This window comes from Rhinichthys klamathensis, unplaced genomic scaffold, assembly GCF_029890125.1.
Source record: "Rhinichthys klamathensis goyatoka isolate OS25496 unplaced genomic scaffold, OSU_Roscu_1.1 h1tg000181l_1, whole genome shotgun sequence".
Lineage (NCBI taxonomy): Eukaryota > Metazoa > Chordata > Actinopteri > Cypriniformes > Leuciscidae > Rhinichthys > Rhinichthys klamathensis.
In genome coordinates this window covers 1440527-1458029 of record NW_026606709.1, presented here as the reverse complement: position 1 = coordinate 1458029, position 17503 = coordinate 1440527, and the positions used below count along the sequence as shown (strand labels likewise).

At 37.8% G+C, this 17503-nt stretch overlaps 1 protein-coding gene across 2 annotated transcripts in view; it reads left to right on the top strand.

The window, feature by feature from the left end:
* The first annotated feature begins 314 nt into the window (after positions 1–314).
* The window catches only part of eea1 (early endosome antigen 1), a 31461-nt gene continuing 14272 nt past the window's right edge, over positions 315–17503 (top strand). The window contains exons 1-14 of one of the 2 annotated variants that reach the window (XM_056261211.1): positions 315–482; positions 2229–2303; positions 4234–4346; positions 4641–4692; positions 4845–4916; positions 5051–5087; positions 5524–5628; positions 6043–6164; positions 6283–6438; positions 11000–11116; positions 13573–13911; positions 14187–14336; positions 14656–14775; positions 17245–17448. In XM_056261211.1, coding sequence (XP_056117186.1) covers positions 459–482; positions 2229–2303; positions 4234–4346; positions 4641–4692; positions 4845–4916; positions 5051–5087; positions 5524–5628; positions 6043–6164; positions 6283–6438; positions 11000–11116; positions 13573–13911; positions 14187–14336; positions 14656–14775; positions 17245–17448 — 1686 coding nt within the window. In that variant the 5' untranslated portion in view covers positions 315–458. The remainder of the gene's footprint in view (positions 483–2228; positions 2304–4233; positions 4347–4640; positions 4693–4844; positions 4917–5050; positions 5088–5523; positions 5629–6042; positions 6165–6282; positions 6439–10999; positions 11117–13572; positions 13912–14186; positions 14337–14655; positions 14776–17244; positions 17449–17503) is intronic. The other variant, XM_056261210.1, reaches the window with a different exon arrangement.

Genomic DNA, 17503 nt, shown 5'->3' with positions numbered 1-17503 from the left:
CTAACACTTTTTTGAAAAATAATGTTTGTTATGTTGAGATTAATGTCTGATCTGGTTGCTTTTGGTAATGGTTAAGGACATTTTACAGTGGATTTAAAAAAAAATCCTAATTGAAGAAAAAAAAAATGAATGGGAAAATACTTCCGGAATAAAGGAAAAGTGAGCGGTCACTGTTTCGACAAATCCCGCCTTTGACCTAATCTCTCTTTTCAATGATTGGTTGGCGCTCCTTACAGACAGCCTACAATTGGGCAGTTTAGAAGCCATTCATGCAGATGGACCAATCATCGCAAACATTGATTAGATGAAGGGCGGGACTTATCGGAAAACGGTGTGCTTCTACAGAAGCAGCAGTGTGTGTCTGCAGGTGTCAACAACAAAATATTTATACACTCCCTCATTAGCACAAAACTTTTAAGATTTGATTTTTCATAGTTCTAGCCAGAGAAAGGAGCAGAATGTTAAGACGAATATTACAGATGGTGAGTGAAATACACACAGACACTCATTCAGTTGCATGTGATTTGTAGCTCGTCGGGCCTGACACTGAATGATGGCCTTGCTCCAGATTGTTTAAAATGACTTTTCGCTTGTGGTTTCTTGACGACAGTCTCGAATCGCGACTGGATCAGATCTCTTTTGTTCTTGAGGAGCAGTGAATATTCTGATGATGTCATTCCGCGTGAATGTTGACATGGAGACTGAGCTGTTAGCCGGTTAGCGGGCTACATAGCTTTGTCGAATTGCTTATTCATAAGTCGTTTTATGATTAACGACAAGCAATGACAAGGTGTCAGCTTTGATAATTTTGTCCCAAAGACGTGTCCCGTTGAAATAGCTAGTGTGAATGTATTTTTCAGTAATCTGTCAAGCTGTGACTCGCACTAGATGATTTCCCCATTAAAAGAAATGTCTGATCTGTCATATCCTATTGCTATAACGTTAGTATAGTTATAACGTTACAACCTGATCTTTTGGCAGCAGCTGATAGTCCTTGAGTCTGTCATTTCTGCTTAATAATATTCCTGTAGTGAGGTGTATAAACACCACCTTTCAAAAGATTAAAAAAAATATTATTATTATGTGTTAATATATAAAAATGTAATATTGAATAAGCTGATTTTTCAGTCCTCAGTGTCACATGATCCTTCAGAAATCATTCCAATATGCTGATTCTGTGCTCAAGAAACATTTCTTATTATTTTCTTAACTTAGTGGTGCTGTTTAACATATCTTTTTAAACTGATAATTTTTTTAGGATCCTTTAATGAAGAAAAAGTTGCAAAGAACAGCATTTTTAAAAAATATCAATCTTTTTTTTCCACCTTTGATCTATTTAATGCATCTTTGCTAAATAAAAGTTTAATTTCATTCAACAAGTTATTATAAGTATTTATACATCTTGGTAGCATTTTCTGAACTGCCTTTATTTAAAAGTTAATTTATTTTAAATCATTGCAAAACAGTTGACTGAATTACAGTAAATGACTGCATTGCAGTAATGAGAATTGGAGGATAAAATGTTACTATTTGTCCTAAAAATAAAAAGTTTTAAGGGTCTTAATAGTAGATTCTATCAAAATAAAATTATGCAAAGTAAAGGTTCTTTTTTATTTTGATTTTGGGGTGTTACATGAACATTTCTTGACCCAATTCCCATCTCTAATACAGAGAGTCATTGAGCATTTGAAAGTCCTGTTTATTTAACAGATTTCTTGAACCAAGCCAATGTGTTACATGGTGAGGTGTCAAAGTTATTCTCTTTCAGAAGTGGAAGGGAAGCTGAAAGTAAGGTCTAATTATGACTAAGCCGTAGTTTTCGGCCACTTGTATCCCTGTTGTGACATCTTGTGATCTGACAGTAGGCACATATGAAATGTCAAGGGCGTATCAATGTTAGAGAACAGTATTGTTTGACATCATACTGGTCTCGGTTGCCAAGATCGAGGGAAATGTTAAACGACCCTCTTGCTGAGTATACCGTTTCAGCCCGATGACTGACAGCCATGCCGAGCACATCCCAAGAAGTGAACAAAGCGATCTTTGCCTTTACACCTTGTGAATGACATGAAATGATGTGCACTCATTCTTGATCAGCTGCCGAGATACCTGATCAGCTGTGCCAGACATGAATAGTGTGAAATAATGAGATGAGTTTCATCGCAGCTGACACCTGATTCAAATCCTTCCTTTCTCTACTTTCTCTGCACATATCTTTGTGGAAATAGACTCCTGGGAAAGGAGGCTCCCAGAGCTCGGAGTCTGAGCAGCCGTCTGCTGATATGAATAATGAGTCCTCGGAGGTAAGGCGAATTAAATGTATAACCCTACCATATTACTGCCAAATGCCTCATTGCCTTAATATCTTTTTCTGTCATTTGCTAAAATGATATCAGTGTTGTATTCAAGACTTTAGGGATAGTTGACGCAGAAATTAGCTACTTACTCTTATTAGGATTTTCTTTCAAAATGTTCACTCTACTCTTATGAAAGTGAAAGGTGACCAGGGTTCGTCAAGCTTCTAGGGGTGTGACAATATATCGTGTCACAATATATCGCAATACAAAAATGTAACAATGTGTATTGTGTATAGTTCATCCAAAATAAAAATTACTGTGCGAGAAAAAAAATAAAGTTTACAGAGTTTTAATGTTAGTATTAGTATTAACATTATTATTAGTATTAATGTTAGTATTAAACTATTATATATAATGTTGAATATAATGTATAATAATGAAATGGGGGAATATTTGTGGGTCCTGATAATGCTAAATGTCTTATGTTACCAGTAAAAAGTGGCCTACATTATTTTAAATAGGCCTATATGTAGTCAGTGACAGAGTGCAAGCATATTCATCTAAAATAAATCTGTATTTTTAGCTTCAGAATCATTCATATTTATTCTGGTGTCACCATTGTCCTGTGCATTGGGTTACCAGCACCAAGTCCAAGCCTATTCATTGAAACCCACCATGTAATACTAGATTTAGCATTTTAATCAACTTTGTTTTTTTTGTTAACCTTTTACCACATGTCTTGGGAGTATCGCAATAATATTGTATCGTCTGTTCAGTCTCGTGTTATGTATCGAATCGTGACATGAAGGTATCTTTTCACCCCTACAAGCTTCAGAAATGGCAAAAAAAGCACCATAAAATGAGTCCATATGACTCAACTCTGTTGAAGTCTTTTTTGTGTGTGTGTGTGGTCACACATTTACTTTCCAAGGTGCCGGTCACACAGAACATGTTTTTGCATTTCACTTTCCTGCTTTTCCATAGTTTTTCTATGTAAACATGCTAGATGATCACATTTGACCGTTGCTTTTATGTCTGGCATGTTTTGGTGTCTTGCATTTGAATCAGCATTCAAAATATGCCGCTGAAGTTAAGAGAAGTCTAGCCTCATTCACTAATAATTGCGTGGATTATTTTTTTATTTGTACGCATAGGAGAACATCGCACAAAAAATCTTCACAACACGTGCGTATACACATGAATTTAGTGAATTGATTATTCTAAATAAGCGGCCGCGTGCACGAGGTTTGGATAGGACATAAGGACTTTCCTCACAACCTTCCCTTTACAGCCTTTCGTCACTCATCAAACATATGCCGCTCTCTGCAGACACTCTCTCGCCAGATCCTCGAGCAATGCCAAGTGTGTCATTCTCAAAACCAGTTCAAACTCAATAAACACCTTTTATTCAGACGCAGATTACAGACCTCTCAGTATTCAGCTGTACATACGAGTAAATCTCGAGTAAAGCTATAACGCAGCTTTTCTTACTCTTTCACTGTATGCTATATGATGAAATATATTCAAGATGAAATTAAATTGTAATATTTATTGATATAATATAATATAGCCTAATCGTGTTTTGTTTGTGCAAAAGTTTTTTATGGACAAATTTGTGTGTACGCATGCTTAGTGAATGAGACCCAATTTTTCAGTCCCCTGTGTCTCAATTTTTTAGATGTAAATTCACATTCTGTGTTATTGGCTCCTTAGTATGGTAAATATCTTTAAGTAAGTATCTTGACTTGAACGTCCTGCCTAACATCTACTTTTGTGTTCAATGGAAGAAATAAAATCATATGGTTTTAGAAAAAAATGAGGGTTAATAAATGATGAGAGGATATAAATTCTTTCTTTAACTCTCATTTTAATAACGGATGTATGATGATATTTGCTCTTTCGAATCTCATTGTGGTGTTAATTTGTTTGTCTGCAGGGCTTCATTTGTCCCCAGTGTATGAAGTCACATAACTCTGCTGAGGAGCTCTTCAAACATTATGAGGTGTTCCATGAGCCAGGAGACCAGCCGTCCCCCTTCAGCCCTGGCAGGTGGGCTTCTGTAGTATTAAACCCGTCTTGCTCCCTTTCCTGTCAGGAAAGCTCAGTTGCTCAGTCAGATAATCTTGCCATCCTGAGATTTAGGCTGCATTTAATCTTAATGTGAAATCTGCTATGAAGTAAGGAATACAGAAAAGAAAGAAAGAAATAGTCATTTTGTTTTATTGTTGACCATGTGTATCATGTCCATCATCAAAGAAACATCATGTATTGTGACAAGTTATTCCACAGAAAACTGCATAATATGACAAATTTATTATAAAGGCATGTGTTTTTCTTGTTAAGGGAGGATCTAGTCCTTCGACAGGAAGTCCAAGATTTACAGACTTCACTGAAGGTATTCTGCCTTTGACTCGACCCTTTTTATCAGCCTTAGTATGCCTGAACTGCACACTACTCACCGCACCATTACTCAATGATGTTATTTCCCATTGGATATGTCTTATTGGGTTTGAAATTGCTGATGTGCACTTTGTGGTGTGTTTTCAGGAGGAACGCTGGTATTCTGAGGAACTGAAAAAAGAATTAGACAAAGTACAAGGACAACTAGCAACTAATAAAGTAAATGCTTGGTTTTTCACACAGAGATCAAAGATGGTTTAAGAAAGGTTTACACTTTTAATAATGTCTATTGATTACTGAAGGAATGTTTGCTGTGTTCTCTAATTGAATGGCTGGATGTGTATTGATTTTAGGTCTCACAGAGTGGTGGTACCAGTGGAGAAGAATCAGGTTAGTTGAGTAGTGTTAATTAGTTCTTTAAAGGAATGTAGCAGGTTCAATAAAAGTTAAGCTCAATCAATAAATCTGTGTGATTACATTGATTCATTGATTGCATTCTTAGCAATACCCTGTAGTCATATAATTGTTTAAAATGTGTATACACACGCACGCACACACACACACACACACACACACACACACACACATACATATATACTGTATACACACACAATACATTTTTTTTATCATTAAAAAAGCAAATCACGGTTACCAAAAATAAGAGCTTCACATTTTGGGTTTTAAACCTTTTGGCCTTATACTGTAAGTATGGTGTGGTACAGTAGCAGCAATTAAAAAAAAAAATATTGGAAATAATTTTGTCAACTGAATGTGTCTTGTATTGTATCATTTTGTGAAGCCGCAGTCAGTATTTCTATCTTCTCAGAGCTCGCGGTAAGGCTCAACGAATCTGAGACAGAGAAGTTCAACATCAAACAGATGAAAGACTTATTTGAACAGAAAGCTGCTCAGCTCGCAACTGAGATAGTTGGTAAGTTTGCTGGAAGTTCCTGCCTTTTATATTTATGCAGTTTGTACGGTGGCCGAGAGAGCTCAATGGGCTGAGGAAAACGCCTGCAAATAGAAAAAACACCAGCAAATTAAGAAAACATCATCAGTTTGACAACACATGTGCTGCAAATACTCACAACGCAATCAAATACAGAAACATCCTGCAAATATCACAGACCACATGCATTTCTGGATTTGGTTGCGTTGTGAGTATTTGCAGGCGTTTCGTATTTTGGTTGTCATACTGATGAAGATGCGCAATGAGCTCTCTCAGCCACCGTGAGTTTGTCTCTTTTAATATATATAAATATAGAAGTTAACATAAATATTACATTTCTTATAAATATTTATAAAATAAAATGGCTTTGAAATAAGTATGTGTTTCATATCTCAGACATCAAATCTCGTTATGATGAGGAGAAAAGCATGAGAGAAGTGTTGGAGCAGAGGCTGGCCAATCTAAACCAAGATCTGCAGAGAGAGAAACAGGAGAAGGAGAAACTGGCGGCAGAGCTGGTAACGTCTCCTTTATTGTCTCATGATAATTAATGAGTTCGCATCCTCTCAGCTGCTGCTGCGTATACATCATCAGTCTCTCCCAGCTTAATCCTGTCTGTCATTGGCTCTCCTCCAGCTTCAGAGGCCTGGAGTGGAAGACGTGGAGGTGTTGAAGAAAGAGTTGGTGCAGGTGCAGACGCTCATGGATAACATGACCCGAGAGAGGGAGGAGGAGTCCGAGCGTCTCAGGAGCCAATACGATCTGTTGCAGGCCAACTTCACTACCTCAGAGGTGAGCTCAAACCTGTTATGACCTTGTCTGCACTGTACTGACATAAGGACAGAGTTACCATGATGTTTGCTTTATAAACAATTGATCTCTGTGCTGTTTATTCGGAAAATGTAGGTATTGATAGAATCTGGCAAATATGTAGACTATTGCCAAAATCAATAGCTCGTGAAGGCAGGGATAATAAGAGGTCATTTTGAGACAGAGATAAGCAGCTGACCTTTGAGTGGGTGCACCAGTGACGTCACTTTGCCCTTTGAAGCAAACCGAGACTATAGCCGATTGTAGATTACTGGTAACCCTGTCTAGACAACAACTATGAAGATACACTCTCAAGGGATTTTATACTGTAGGTTACAGTCATAATGTAGAATCCGGACGTGTTTGTTAAATGTCTGAGGGTCACACTGACTGTCCTTTCTAACAGATTCCTGAGGTTAACCATTAACCCCCTGGCAGGCCTCCCACCTCGGAGTGTTTCCTGTTAACATGCCTGTAATTTCCTGCACTTTTGACCTAAATATTGCTTCTCATTATATAAGGTCCATCAAAAGCAGAATAGTCCTGGTTCATAGATCATGACACACAGGTTACTTGAGTGCACTTTTTTTCAGATATTCTGTTTTAACTTTGGTTGGTCTACTCAATTCAAAGCCTGCCATCTAGTGACTGAATAAGGATATGTTAAGGTTGCAAACCTCATTCTTCACAAAATACCTCCATAAATCCATTAGATTATAGTGTCTCTGTTCCAGACTCTTGAGAGCTGTCTAGTATAGCAATAAACTGCAACTTAATAACTGATTTGTTTCTTACATGAATCACACACCCAAAAGTTAGATTAACTATTTCATTTTGAATTTGATGTTTTTTCCCCCAATAATTTTCAGTACTAAACATATTCCAAGACTTCCTTTCAAAAGTGTCAGGAAGATTTCTAAAATATTTTTGAAAGAAGTCTCTTATGCTCAACAAGGCTGCATTTATTTGATCAAAATTACAGTAAAGACAGTAATTGTGAAATATTATTACAATTTAAAATAACTTTTCTAGTTTAATATATTTAATCCCATGATGACAAAGCAAAATTTTCAGCAGCTATTTTTCCCAGTCATCAGTCTCACCTTCAGAAATTATTATAATATGCTGTTTTGGACTTTAGAAATAGTTCTTATTATTCGAATTGTTAAAATTGTTAAATTGTTGTGCTGCTTATATTTTGTGGAAACAGTGATACAACTTTTTCAGTATTCTTAGATGAATTAGAACATTCTAAAGAACAGCATTTATTTGAAATAGAATTTTACAGTTAGGGATCAATTTAAAGGCACAATATGTAAGTTTTTTTGATGTAAATATCTAAAAAAAACACTAGAACAATGTTATATATTTTGTTGACTTGTGTACTTACATTATCCCAAATGTTTCCAACAATGTTTAAATCCAGAGAAATCCGCCATTTTAACCAGTGTAACGTCCCGTGTCATTGCGTCGCCTGTTAGTGACGTCATATCCGCCTTACCCTCGATGTCCGGTTTTACTTCGGTTGAAACCATGGAAACAACAAAGATGCTTTAATGTTTTTTGTTTTATTAGACAAGCGAGCGACAGTTTGGAACCTTTATCGATAGAAAACTAATCATTGCTATATTCCTCAACAAGTTTAATCTTATTGTTTGATTCCAATGTTTTCTTGATTTTCCGCGAATGACATGTTTGTACCATGCATCAGAGACAATGCTATTTTTATTAATATGATATTCTAAACTTGCATACTGTACCTTTAATGCATAAAAATATTAAAATCTTTTTAAAATCCTTACTAACTAAAAATTCCACCTAGGTTGGCAGTTGACTAGGATTTGAAACACAGCCAGTGTTTTGCTCCAATGTACTTGTCATAACCTGTAGGTGCAGTGTATTGGCACCTCTGTCATTGTACTGCGTGTCCTGTCTCACCTCACTGGTTTGTGTATTGAGTTTCCTTCTCCCTTGTTTTCTCTCACCCTTCACTTAACACTGCACCTGCTTTGCATTCTCTTGGAGATTCGTAAACTCGAGGGAACCATTTTCTGTCTTGAAGTAGTCCCTCTTAATATCTTATTTCTGCATCCCATGTCGCCTATTTGTACAATGCCCTAAACGTATGTACTGTTTTTGTTAAAAAAACACATACTTTTTGGATGAACTATCCCTTTAGACGTCATTCTCACATATCTGCCCCTTAGTAGTTTTGTTCTCATCGAGCCCTCGTCCAATGCACAATGGGTTGTTGTGGGCAATATTAGCCGTTAAGAGTGTACATGGATCTGCACTTTGGATTCTTACCGGAAAAAGTATACCATCCGGGTATCTTTGGATTTCAACATACTACTATTTGTGGCACACTAATTCTAATTGACCGTTCGCAAAAGCCACGCCCCCTAGTTATTGTTGCTACGCCCGTCAAACAAATGGTCAAACACGACCAGCGCCACAGATTGCCATGACGGGAAGAGGTGCGTCAGTGACCTTTTTTGGAGCAATACCTCCGCGATATCCTCCAGATCGTGGCAAAAGGGGTTACAGTATGCAGTGGAGGGATATATTCAAAATAAAAATACGCAATGAAGGAGACACGACTACTATCGAGGCTAATAATGCTCTCAAACCGGTCTCAAGCTAAATCTGAGAAACCCCATAACCTGTAACGTTAACTCAAATGCAACCAGCACAGCCTTGAAGAAGATTCTATAAGCTGTTTCAGTGGCTAATTGTTTGGAGTTAGAAATATATAACTCGCGCTGCATATTTAGTCATTTTGCCTCAGATACATTCGCTTTAACAAGCAGGTTGTTCATTACCACGGCAACCGCAACCGCTTGGGTGTAATGCTGAATGCGATTTTCGTGTTTAAAAAGTAACTATACATAATAGACGGAAAGATGCAGATAACCGTACATTATTTCTATTCGTTACGATATTGATATGAACTGATGTTGTCAAGTAAGCTTCATGCGTTCCCCGTTGCGAATGTGCACTCCTCTAGCTAACGTACTAAACTGTAGCAACTTAGTCTACAGGTGCTGCCTGCACTGCTAGTGACTGCTGCTCATTTCCCCCCGAAAATATCATGTTAACAACAACACTTTAGAAAACGTACTTCCTTTGTGGATCCTCTTGATCTGCTTTCTCCATGTGTCTTTGACTAATCTCAGTGTCTCAGTCTCACGCACGCTGCACGCGAGTTAACCATGTTCGACACATTTAACTGGGAGTGGGGCCGTCCACACACTGTTTTTATCCATTGTAGGGACAGCGCACGTTGTGTTTTCGGCTTTTGAAACGGAAAGAACACAACTCCTCCAGACAATCTCTCGGGGTATCTAGTGTCCGATTTACAAACGCCGTGGGCGCACTGCTTCACCATCTTGCTTGGAGTCAATGTTTGACGGACCTGCTCACATAGTAACGGTTGCTATGATGTGTGATTGGACAATAGCCGTTTTGGGGGAGGGGCCTGCGAACGGTCAATTCCGAATACTACCGTATTTAGGACTGATAGCATCCGAAATGTGGACGCACGCAGCATACATTCTTTAATGTTCGGCGTGTCATCAGCTTTTTTTTTACCCACATTCTCCACCATTATGCAATGCTCTTTTTAATTTCTCACTGACTTTTAAAATCCTTTTCTTGTTTTTGACACATGCAAAAATATTAAACAGCGTAGATGACATTAAAATTGATGTGAGCAAAAATGACGACGTGAGGGAAGGTAGTATAGTCTTTAAGTCCTAGGTCATGTCCAGGACATGTCCATGTCCATTCAACACTATCAATAAAGAAGGAAGTCTGTAATATGATGCTAAATTAAGATATGATGTATGAATATTAATTGAGTCATGCAGATGTTGCTTGGTATTCTGTGAGCAGGGCTGTCATCTTAGTAGAATATGTAAATAACAGCAAATAGACATATACACTCAAAAGTTTAGGATCGAAAGAAGTCTCTTTAAAAACAGTACTATTGTGGAATATTATTACAGTTTAAAATAACTATTTTCTATTTTGATCAATTTAAAATGTAATTTATTCCTGTGATGTCAAAGCTGAATTTCCAGAAGCCATTTTGTCCCGTCTTCAGTGTCACATGATCATTTAAAAAATCATTCTAATGCTGATCTGATGCTCAAAAAACATATCTTTTTATTATCAATGTTAAAACCAGGTGTGCTGCTTAATGTTTTTGTGGAAACTGTGATTTCTTTAGAATTTTTGATTGGTACAAAAATCGAAAGAAAAGCATTTATTTGAAATAGAAATCTTTTGTAACATTATAAATGTCTTGAACTTTTGATAAATTTAATGCTGTTACTGGGAAAAAAAGTAAAACAAAACAAAAAACACTTAAATATTCATTTCATCAGCTGAATGCTTGGCACCCAGTTACCCAACAGTGCACCATAACAGACTGTACTTCTGTCCCTCTCAGCTTCTATTTTGTTTGCAAATGAATTACAGGCCATACTACAGGCTAAACTTGATTTCTGTGGCGTTCTCACATTTGTTCGCTTGTTTGTAGACCACGATTGCTCAGTTGAAGGCAGAACTGGAGAAAGGTCCACAGGAGGCAGCGGTCTACACCCAACAGATCCACCAATTACAGAGCAACCTAAACAACTTCCAGCAGCAGACCCAGGTAACACTCACATACACAAACAGATGTAGATATGTTGTGTCTAGAGTTACTGGACCCCCCTAAGCAACAAGGCATGTGCTGTATGCTCACAGCAAATCCAGCTGTATATTTTAATGGCCTACTTTATGGCTTTACAGAACACACGCCAATGTCAGCTATGTTAAGACCTGCCAGCCTCTGCACACACTTCCAAATTTAAGTTTACTGTACCTCTGTTTACCAGCACTACCAGTTGGCTTTCAGGAAACGGCTTGACACATTTCTCAGGAAGCTGCTCGGGCTGCTGGCCCTGTGTATCCAGTCCAAACTGGCCCCATTGACCTGTCAGCACACTGTGTGTTTTGATTGGCCATTAAAGAGTGTTGACATATGCATCACAGATGCTGTGTAATTAAAGCAGCAGGGGATGATTCGTCTCGTGCCTGTTTTGATGGTCAGAGTGATATACGGCCGCAGGTAATGACCTACAACTCTCTAGTCCATTGTTCAAGCTGTCAGGACTGGATTAGGAGATCAGAGTCCAAAGGTCTGCTGACTTCTGAAAAACGTGGACCATGGTACTGATAGGAAGTGAAATAGGGGCGATTAAGGGGTCGTTAATAGAACCATCCCTGTGAAACGTACTGCGGGATAAATATAAACGATAATTTCAAGGTCAAAGGGAAGATACTTTCAAGGACAGGAATAAGAGAGAGAGTGAACTTAAACTTGCTACTCACTTGTTTCATCTCTATAACTTTAATGGCAGCATAACATTAGTAGCAGCATAACATCAGTTGATATTTCACTGGTTTTGGCCATCCTTCTGTTAGACTGTCTCACAAATGAATTATGTTGAATAGCTGTGAGCTGTTAAATTTAAGTACACAATTAGATAATATTAATTTAGGTCAACCAATTACCAAGCAATGCTTAATTTTGTTCAGTATGTGGTGTAAAAAGGTCGCATTAGCAATTAAAGAAAAAACACGGAAGAAAAACATGGTCAGGTCAAAGTGTCTGAATACATTTGTGTCCCAATTTTTATACATTTTACTGGTACTCCACTGTATGAAGAATTCTTGGGTATAATGCCACAGTTTACTTTATTTTGCTATCCTCACTTACATAAATGAACTATAGTCAGGGGTGCACATAAGTTTTTCCGTCAGGTTCTCATAAGAGCACCTGGAGATTCGGGTTGGTGCTCACATTGCACAAAGTGTGACCCATTAAATATAACTATAAAAATCTAATAATTAATAATAGTATTACTGCATTTTATGTAAAAAAAAAATCCCAATAAAATAAACAAAATAATGAATAAAGTGTGATAATAGTATTATATTTTAAAATTATTGAATAAAAATACAATTATTTTATAGTACACTTATAAAAAAGAAAAAAATTAAATATTAGCTTTGTATTTTTTAAGAATTCCCACAATTTTCAAACCTAAAATCAGCAAGCTTTTATTTTGGCGGGTTGACGGTTTTAGCACTGCCGAGTGAAGCGAGTCGGTGAATGTCAGTTTCGCGTTTTACTTATACATCTTATCTTATATTACAGTGTCGATCTAAAATGGTGTTTGTTCATTAACAGCTGTCAACCATGTCAGTATGCAAATTAGCGGTCTGAACTTATTTACCCAGTGCGTTTTTTATTTTGGTCGCGCATGTGCACGTGCGCACCACTTATGTGCACCCCTGACTATAGTGTCCTGCACCCACTAGTAAAAAAATATAAAAATTATATCTGGTGTCTGATTAATTTTTGGTTTGACTGTATATGTATATATTTACAGATATATACATATAAAGTATACCACTGCTCTAAAATACTGGAAAGTGTAACTGGGGAAAAAAGGAAAGTATTTCAAGTTTGAAACAAACCTCATATTGACAAATGTTTAAGTTTTGGGAGAACTATCCCTTTAAGACTCTTTCAGACACTTGGAGGACTAAATAGAAAATGGAATAATGCAGGAAGACACTGTTAACAGCAACACATGACCAAATGAGACTGCAGCCTTTAGCTTACAAAGATGTTGGATGAAAAGAGAAAGGGTATTCAGCTGCTCTCAACCTTGACATTATGTACTGAAGCAAAGCTCATGATATGATGTATTTATCATCTTCGTGTCACCTTTGTGTTAGTCACTGCGCCCTTATCCTCCTTGCCCTTTTAATAGCTGTCACAAGTAAAGGTCAGAACACAATTATCCAGCCCTGCCCTAAAAAAACTCATAAAAGAGGTCTGGGAGATATCTCAGATTTCTCAGACATTTTGTCATCATGCCGCAACACTGTTGTTTGCCATCTTATTGAATCTTGATGTTCTGTACAGTATGCATAGACTGGTCTGATGAATGCTTGTTTTACTGCGTTTTTATAGGTTGTCATTATAAGACAATAAATGTTGTATGAATGAGATGTCACTTTATGCAGTAAGTGTCTAATCTTTCTGCCACTCCTCAGCTTTTGTCAGAGAAGTTATCTCGTAAGGAGAAGGAGAATCAGGAACTTGAGGAGCGTCTGGGTCAGGAACAGACCTCTAAGAAGAGTCTTCAGGCTAGTCTGCATCAGAAAGACCTGGACCTCCAGGAGAGCCAAGCCCGGGTGTCATCGGGGGAGGCAGCTCTGAGTCGGGTCCAGACTGAATCGACCGAACGCAGGGAAGAGGTCGCACGACTCAGACAGGAACTCACTGAGCTGGAGAAGAACCACCAGGAGTTGAAGGTAGTAAGGAAACAACTCCAACAGCAGAGAGACGATAAAGAAAACCAGGGCCTGCAGCAGCAAAGTGAGATTAGCAAGGTGAGAAAGAGAATCCATCCGTCCAGTTAGAATCAAATCCATCCAACTATCCAGAATCGCATCCATCATTTTAGTTCAGAATCAAATCTATCCATTCATCCATGCAATTCTATTTTTTTTATGTACAATCATAATCAACATCAAACCCATTTATTCAGAAATAGTGCCATCCATCCATTACACATTTATACTTGTACAGTAGCAACCTACATTAAGATGATATGAAATCAAGCTGTATCATTGTAATCAGGCTCTCATATTTTCCTCCTCTTCAGCTGCATGCGAAGCTGCTGGACACCGAGCGTCAGTTGGGGGAGCTGCAGGGCCGGCTTAAAGAACAAAGACAGCTGTCAGGAGAGAAACTCAAAGATCGGGAACAGCAGGTGGCAGACCTGCAGCTTAAACTCTCCCGCGTGGATGAACAGGTAAAGACAGAAAATGGCTGATTATTAGAATTTTTTCAGGACTGGACATACAAACTGGAAGAATTGGAGCACATGAATGCAGTGATGCACACTAAGAGTAATTATTAGTTTAGTCAGATTCTTAATTTATAATGTGTGTATTTACATGCACAAGCCAGACAGAATAATTATTACTATGGTGGGCTTGAGTGTCTTGTTTTCACTTTTTTACCACTGCATGTCTCTGCAGTGCTCTCTCTCACCACTGCTCTCTCTCTCTCTCTCTCTCTCTCTCTCTCTCTCTGTATGTCTGGATATATCTGTGACCGTGTTTGTATAGTTAAAGGAGACCTCTGCCAAGTCTACTGACCTACAGCATCAGCTGGACAAATCCAAACAGCAAAACCAAGAACTACAAACCCTTCAACAGGGCACTAATGGCAAACTTAGAGAAGCACAGGTAAACATAACTGTTTCATAACATCTCATAAAGAGCCTTTTCTAGAAAGAAACATGATTTGCTCCACTGTGCATGAAATTATCTTCAGACATATGTAAGGATATTGCTATCATCACAGGCAGGGCTCAACATTAAAGATGACCCATTTCCCATTTATGATATTATAGCCACTGTGCATGAAATTATCTTCAGACATATGTAAGGATATTGCTATCATCACAGGCAGGGCTCAACATTAAAGATGACCCATTTCCCATTTATTCATTTATGATATTATAGCTATGTAATTTCAAGATGTTATTGAGATTAAAACATAATTATTTGTATTTAAAAAATATATATATATATATTAGTGCTGGGCCGTTATCGGCGTTAACGTGCTGCGTTAACGTGAGACTCTTATCGGGCGATAAAAAAAATATCGCCGTTAATCAAAGTTGGGTTGGGATCATAAATAGCTTTTTCGAATATCGTTATATTTTCGCGCAATTCTAATGTGTAACGTTAGTATGACGCCGCGCCTACTGTCACAGATCGCGCAGTAGGGTATTTTCCTGTCAGGGACACAAGGTGTACTTTTACTTTGTTACGTTGGGCGACGTTCCTCTCATTACTTTATTTTAATGCAATACGTTGTTAAATGAGTTTATTCCAAGCGCGCTGTGTCCTTTGTATGGGCATGAGCGATGCTCATTTACAAATGAATCACTCTTTTGAGTCGATTCTGTTCAAAGACTTCATCAAACAAGTTGTCAGATGATCTGTCTAAATCGGTTCGCGAATCAGTTGATCTGTTCAGTTCCTCGCGCACTGAATCGTCTGAAGCGCTTTCAATTCACACTCGGAGTCGAAACAAGAAAGATTTAAGAGCATCAAGAGCGTTGGATGAAGTGGCCGATCTACAGTCTAGTCTAGTGAATGCAAATCTGCAAATGCATCATATTTTTGCCAGCGATGAAGATCTTTATTAGTTGAACATCTTCGTAAGCTGTCTGTGAATGAATGGTTCCACAGGACGATACATTCGATTTAATTTCATTCAGGTAATACATTGTGTGTGTATTGCGCAGTGGCATAATCACACGAATAGTTTACATTGATTGAAACTAATTTGTTTAAAAATGAGGCTATTGCAGTAACAAGGCAGGTTCACATAAAATTCTTATGACATATGATGACATTATTTTTTGATCTAACGAGCATTGGCGATGCAAAAACGGACTGTCGTGCGTATTGTTTTTCTTCTTCTTCCACTTAGCCTACTATGTTAAAAAAAAGGACGAAAACATGTTACTTGTTAAATTAATAAACAGTTTGTTTGATGACAAATCGCTAAAGATGAAATTGGCCTCCCTTTCTGTCATTGCGTTTTTTTTTTTTTGTTTTTTTTTTTAACGATATTCGACTTTTGCTCCTCGATTGTCGAATGGCATTTTTGGCAGAAATGCACATCCCTACGCGAGGCAAACTATTCTCAAAGACTTACTTTTAGTCATTATTTGGGTAGCACACATATTCTGAATGCCTTCGGGAGAATTCAAATGAGCCATTTTAATCTAGATTAATCTAGATTAATTTCAATATTAATCTAGATTAATCTAGATTAAAAAAATTAATCTATGCCCACCTCTAATATATATATATATATATATATATATATATATATATATATATATTAATACCTTTTATTCTTTAGTTATATGGCTTTATCACCATGGCTGCATTTATTTTAGCAGAAATAATATAAATTGTGAAATATTGATACAATTTAAAATATAATTTATCTTTTTAAATATATTTTAAAATGTAATTTATTCCTGTAACGGTAAAACTGAATTTTCAGCATCATTACTCCAGTCTTAAAGGTTGTATCAGCGATTTCAGGCCCAAACATAAATGATCACATTCGTCTAATCTTTCCTAACAATCCGCTAGCTGCCCGCCCCATAAGCAGGCCGTCAAAAAAACGCGTCTCTGTAGGCAGCCTAGGCTCTGAGAACTGCACACAAAAACAATTAGTTTCACCAACCACTCAAAACCAAAATAAATAGTGTTCCAACCAATCACCGAGAGGGGGCGGGTGTTGTGAGGTTTTGCGCTCGTGCACGGCTGCACGCGAAGTCGGAGCTGAAGAAGAAGCCAGCGTCTATCAACGAACCCCTGTCGGTGATTGGTTGAAACACTATTTATTTTGGTTTTGAGTGGTTGGTGAAACCAATTGTTTTTGTGTGCAGATCTCAGAGCCTAGGCTGCCTACAGAGACGCGTTTTTTTGACGGCCTGCTTATGGGGCGGGCAGCTAGCGGATAGTTAGGAAAGATTAGATGAATGTGATCATTTATGTTTGGGTATCGCTGATACAACCTTCAGAAATCTACAGAAGCATTTTGTATTATTATCAACAGTTGTGCTGCTTAATATTTTTTTGGAAACCATGATACATACATGTTTCTTTGACCTTCCCATGCAGAACGACCTGGAGCAGGTGTTGCGTCAGATCGGGGACAAGGACCAGAAGATCCAGAATCTTGAAGCTCTGCTGCAGAAGAGTAAGGACAGCGTGAGCCAGCTGGAGGCCGAGAGAGAGGATCTGTGTGCTAAGATCCAGGCCGGAGAAGGAGAGGCAGCTGTGCTGAACCAACTACAGGAGAAAAATCATTCACTACAGGAACAAGTACTGGACATTGCACTAGTGTTACTAGACAATCCCACTCTATGAACAGGGCAGA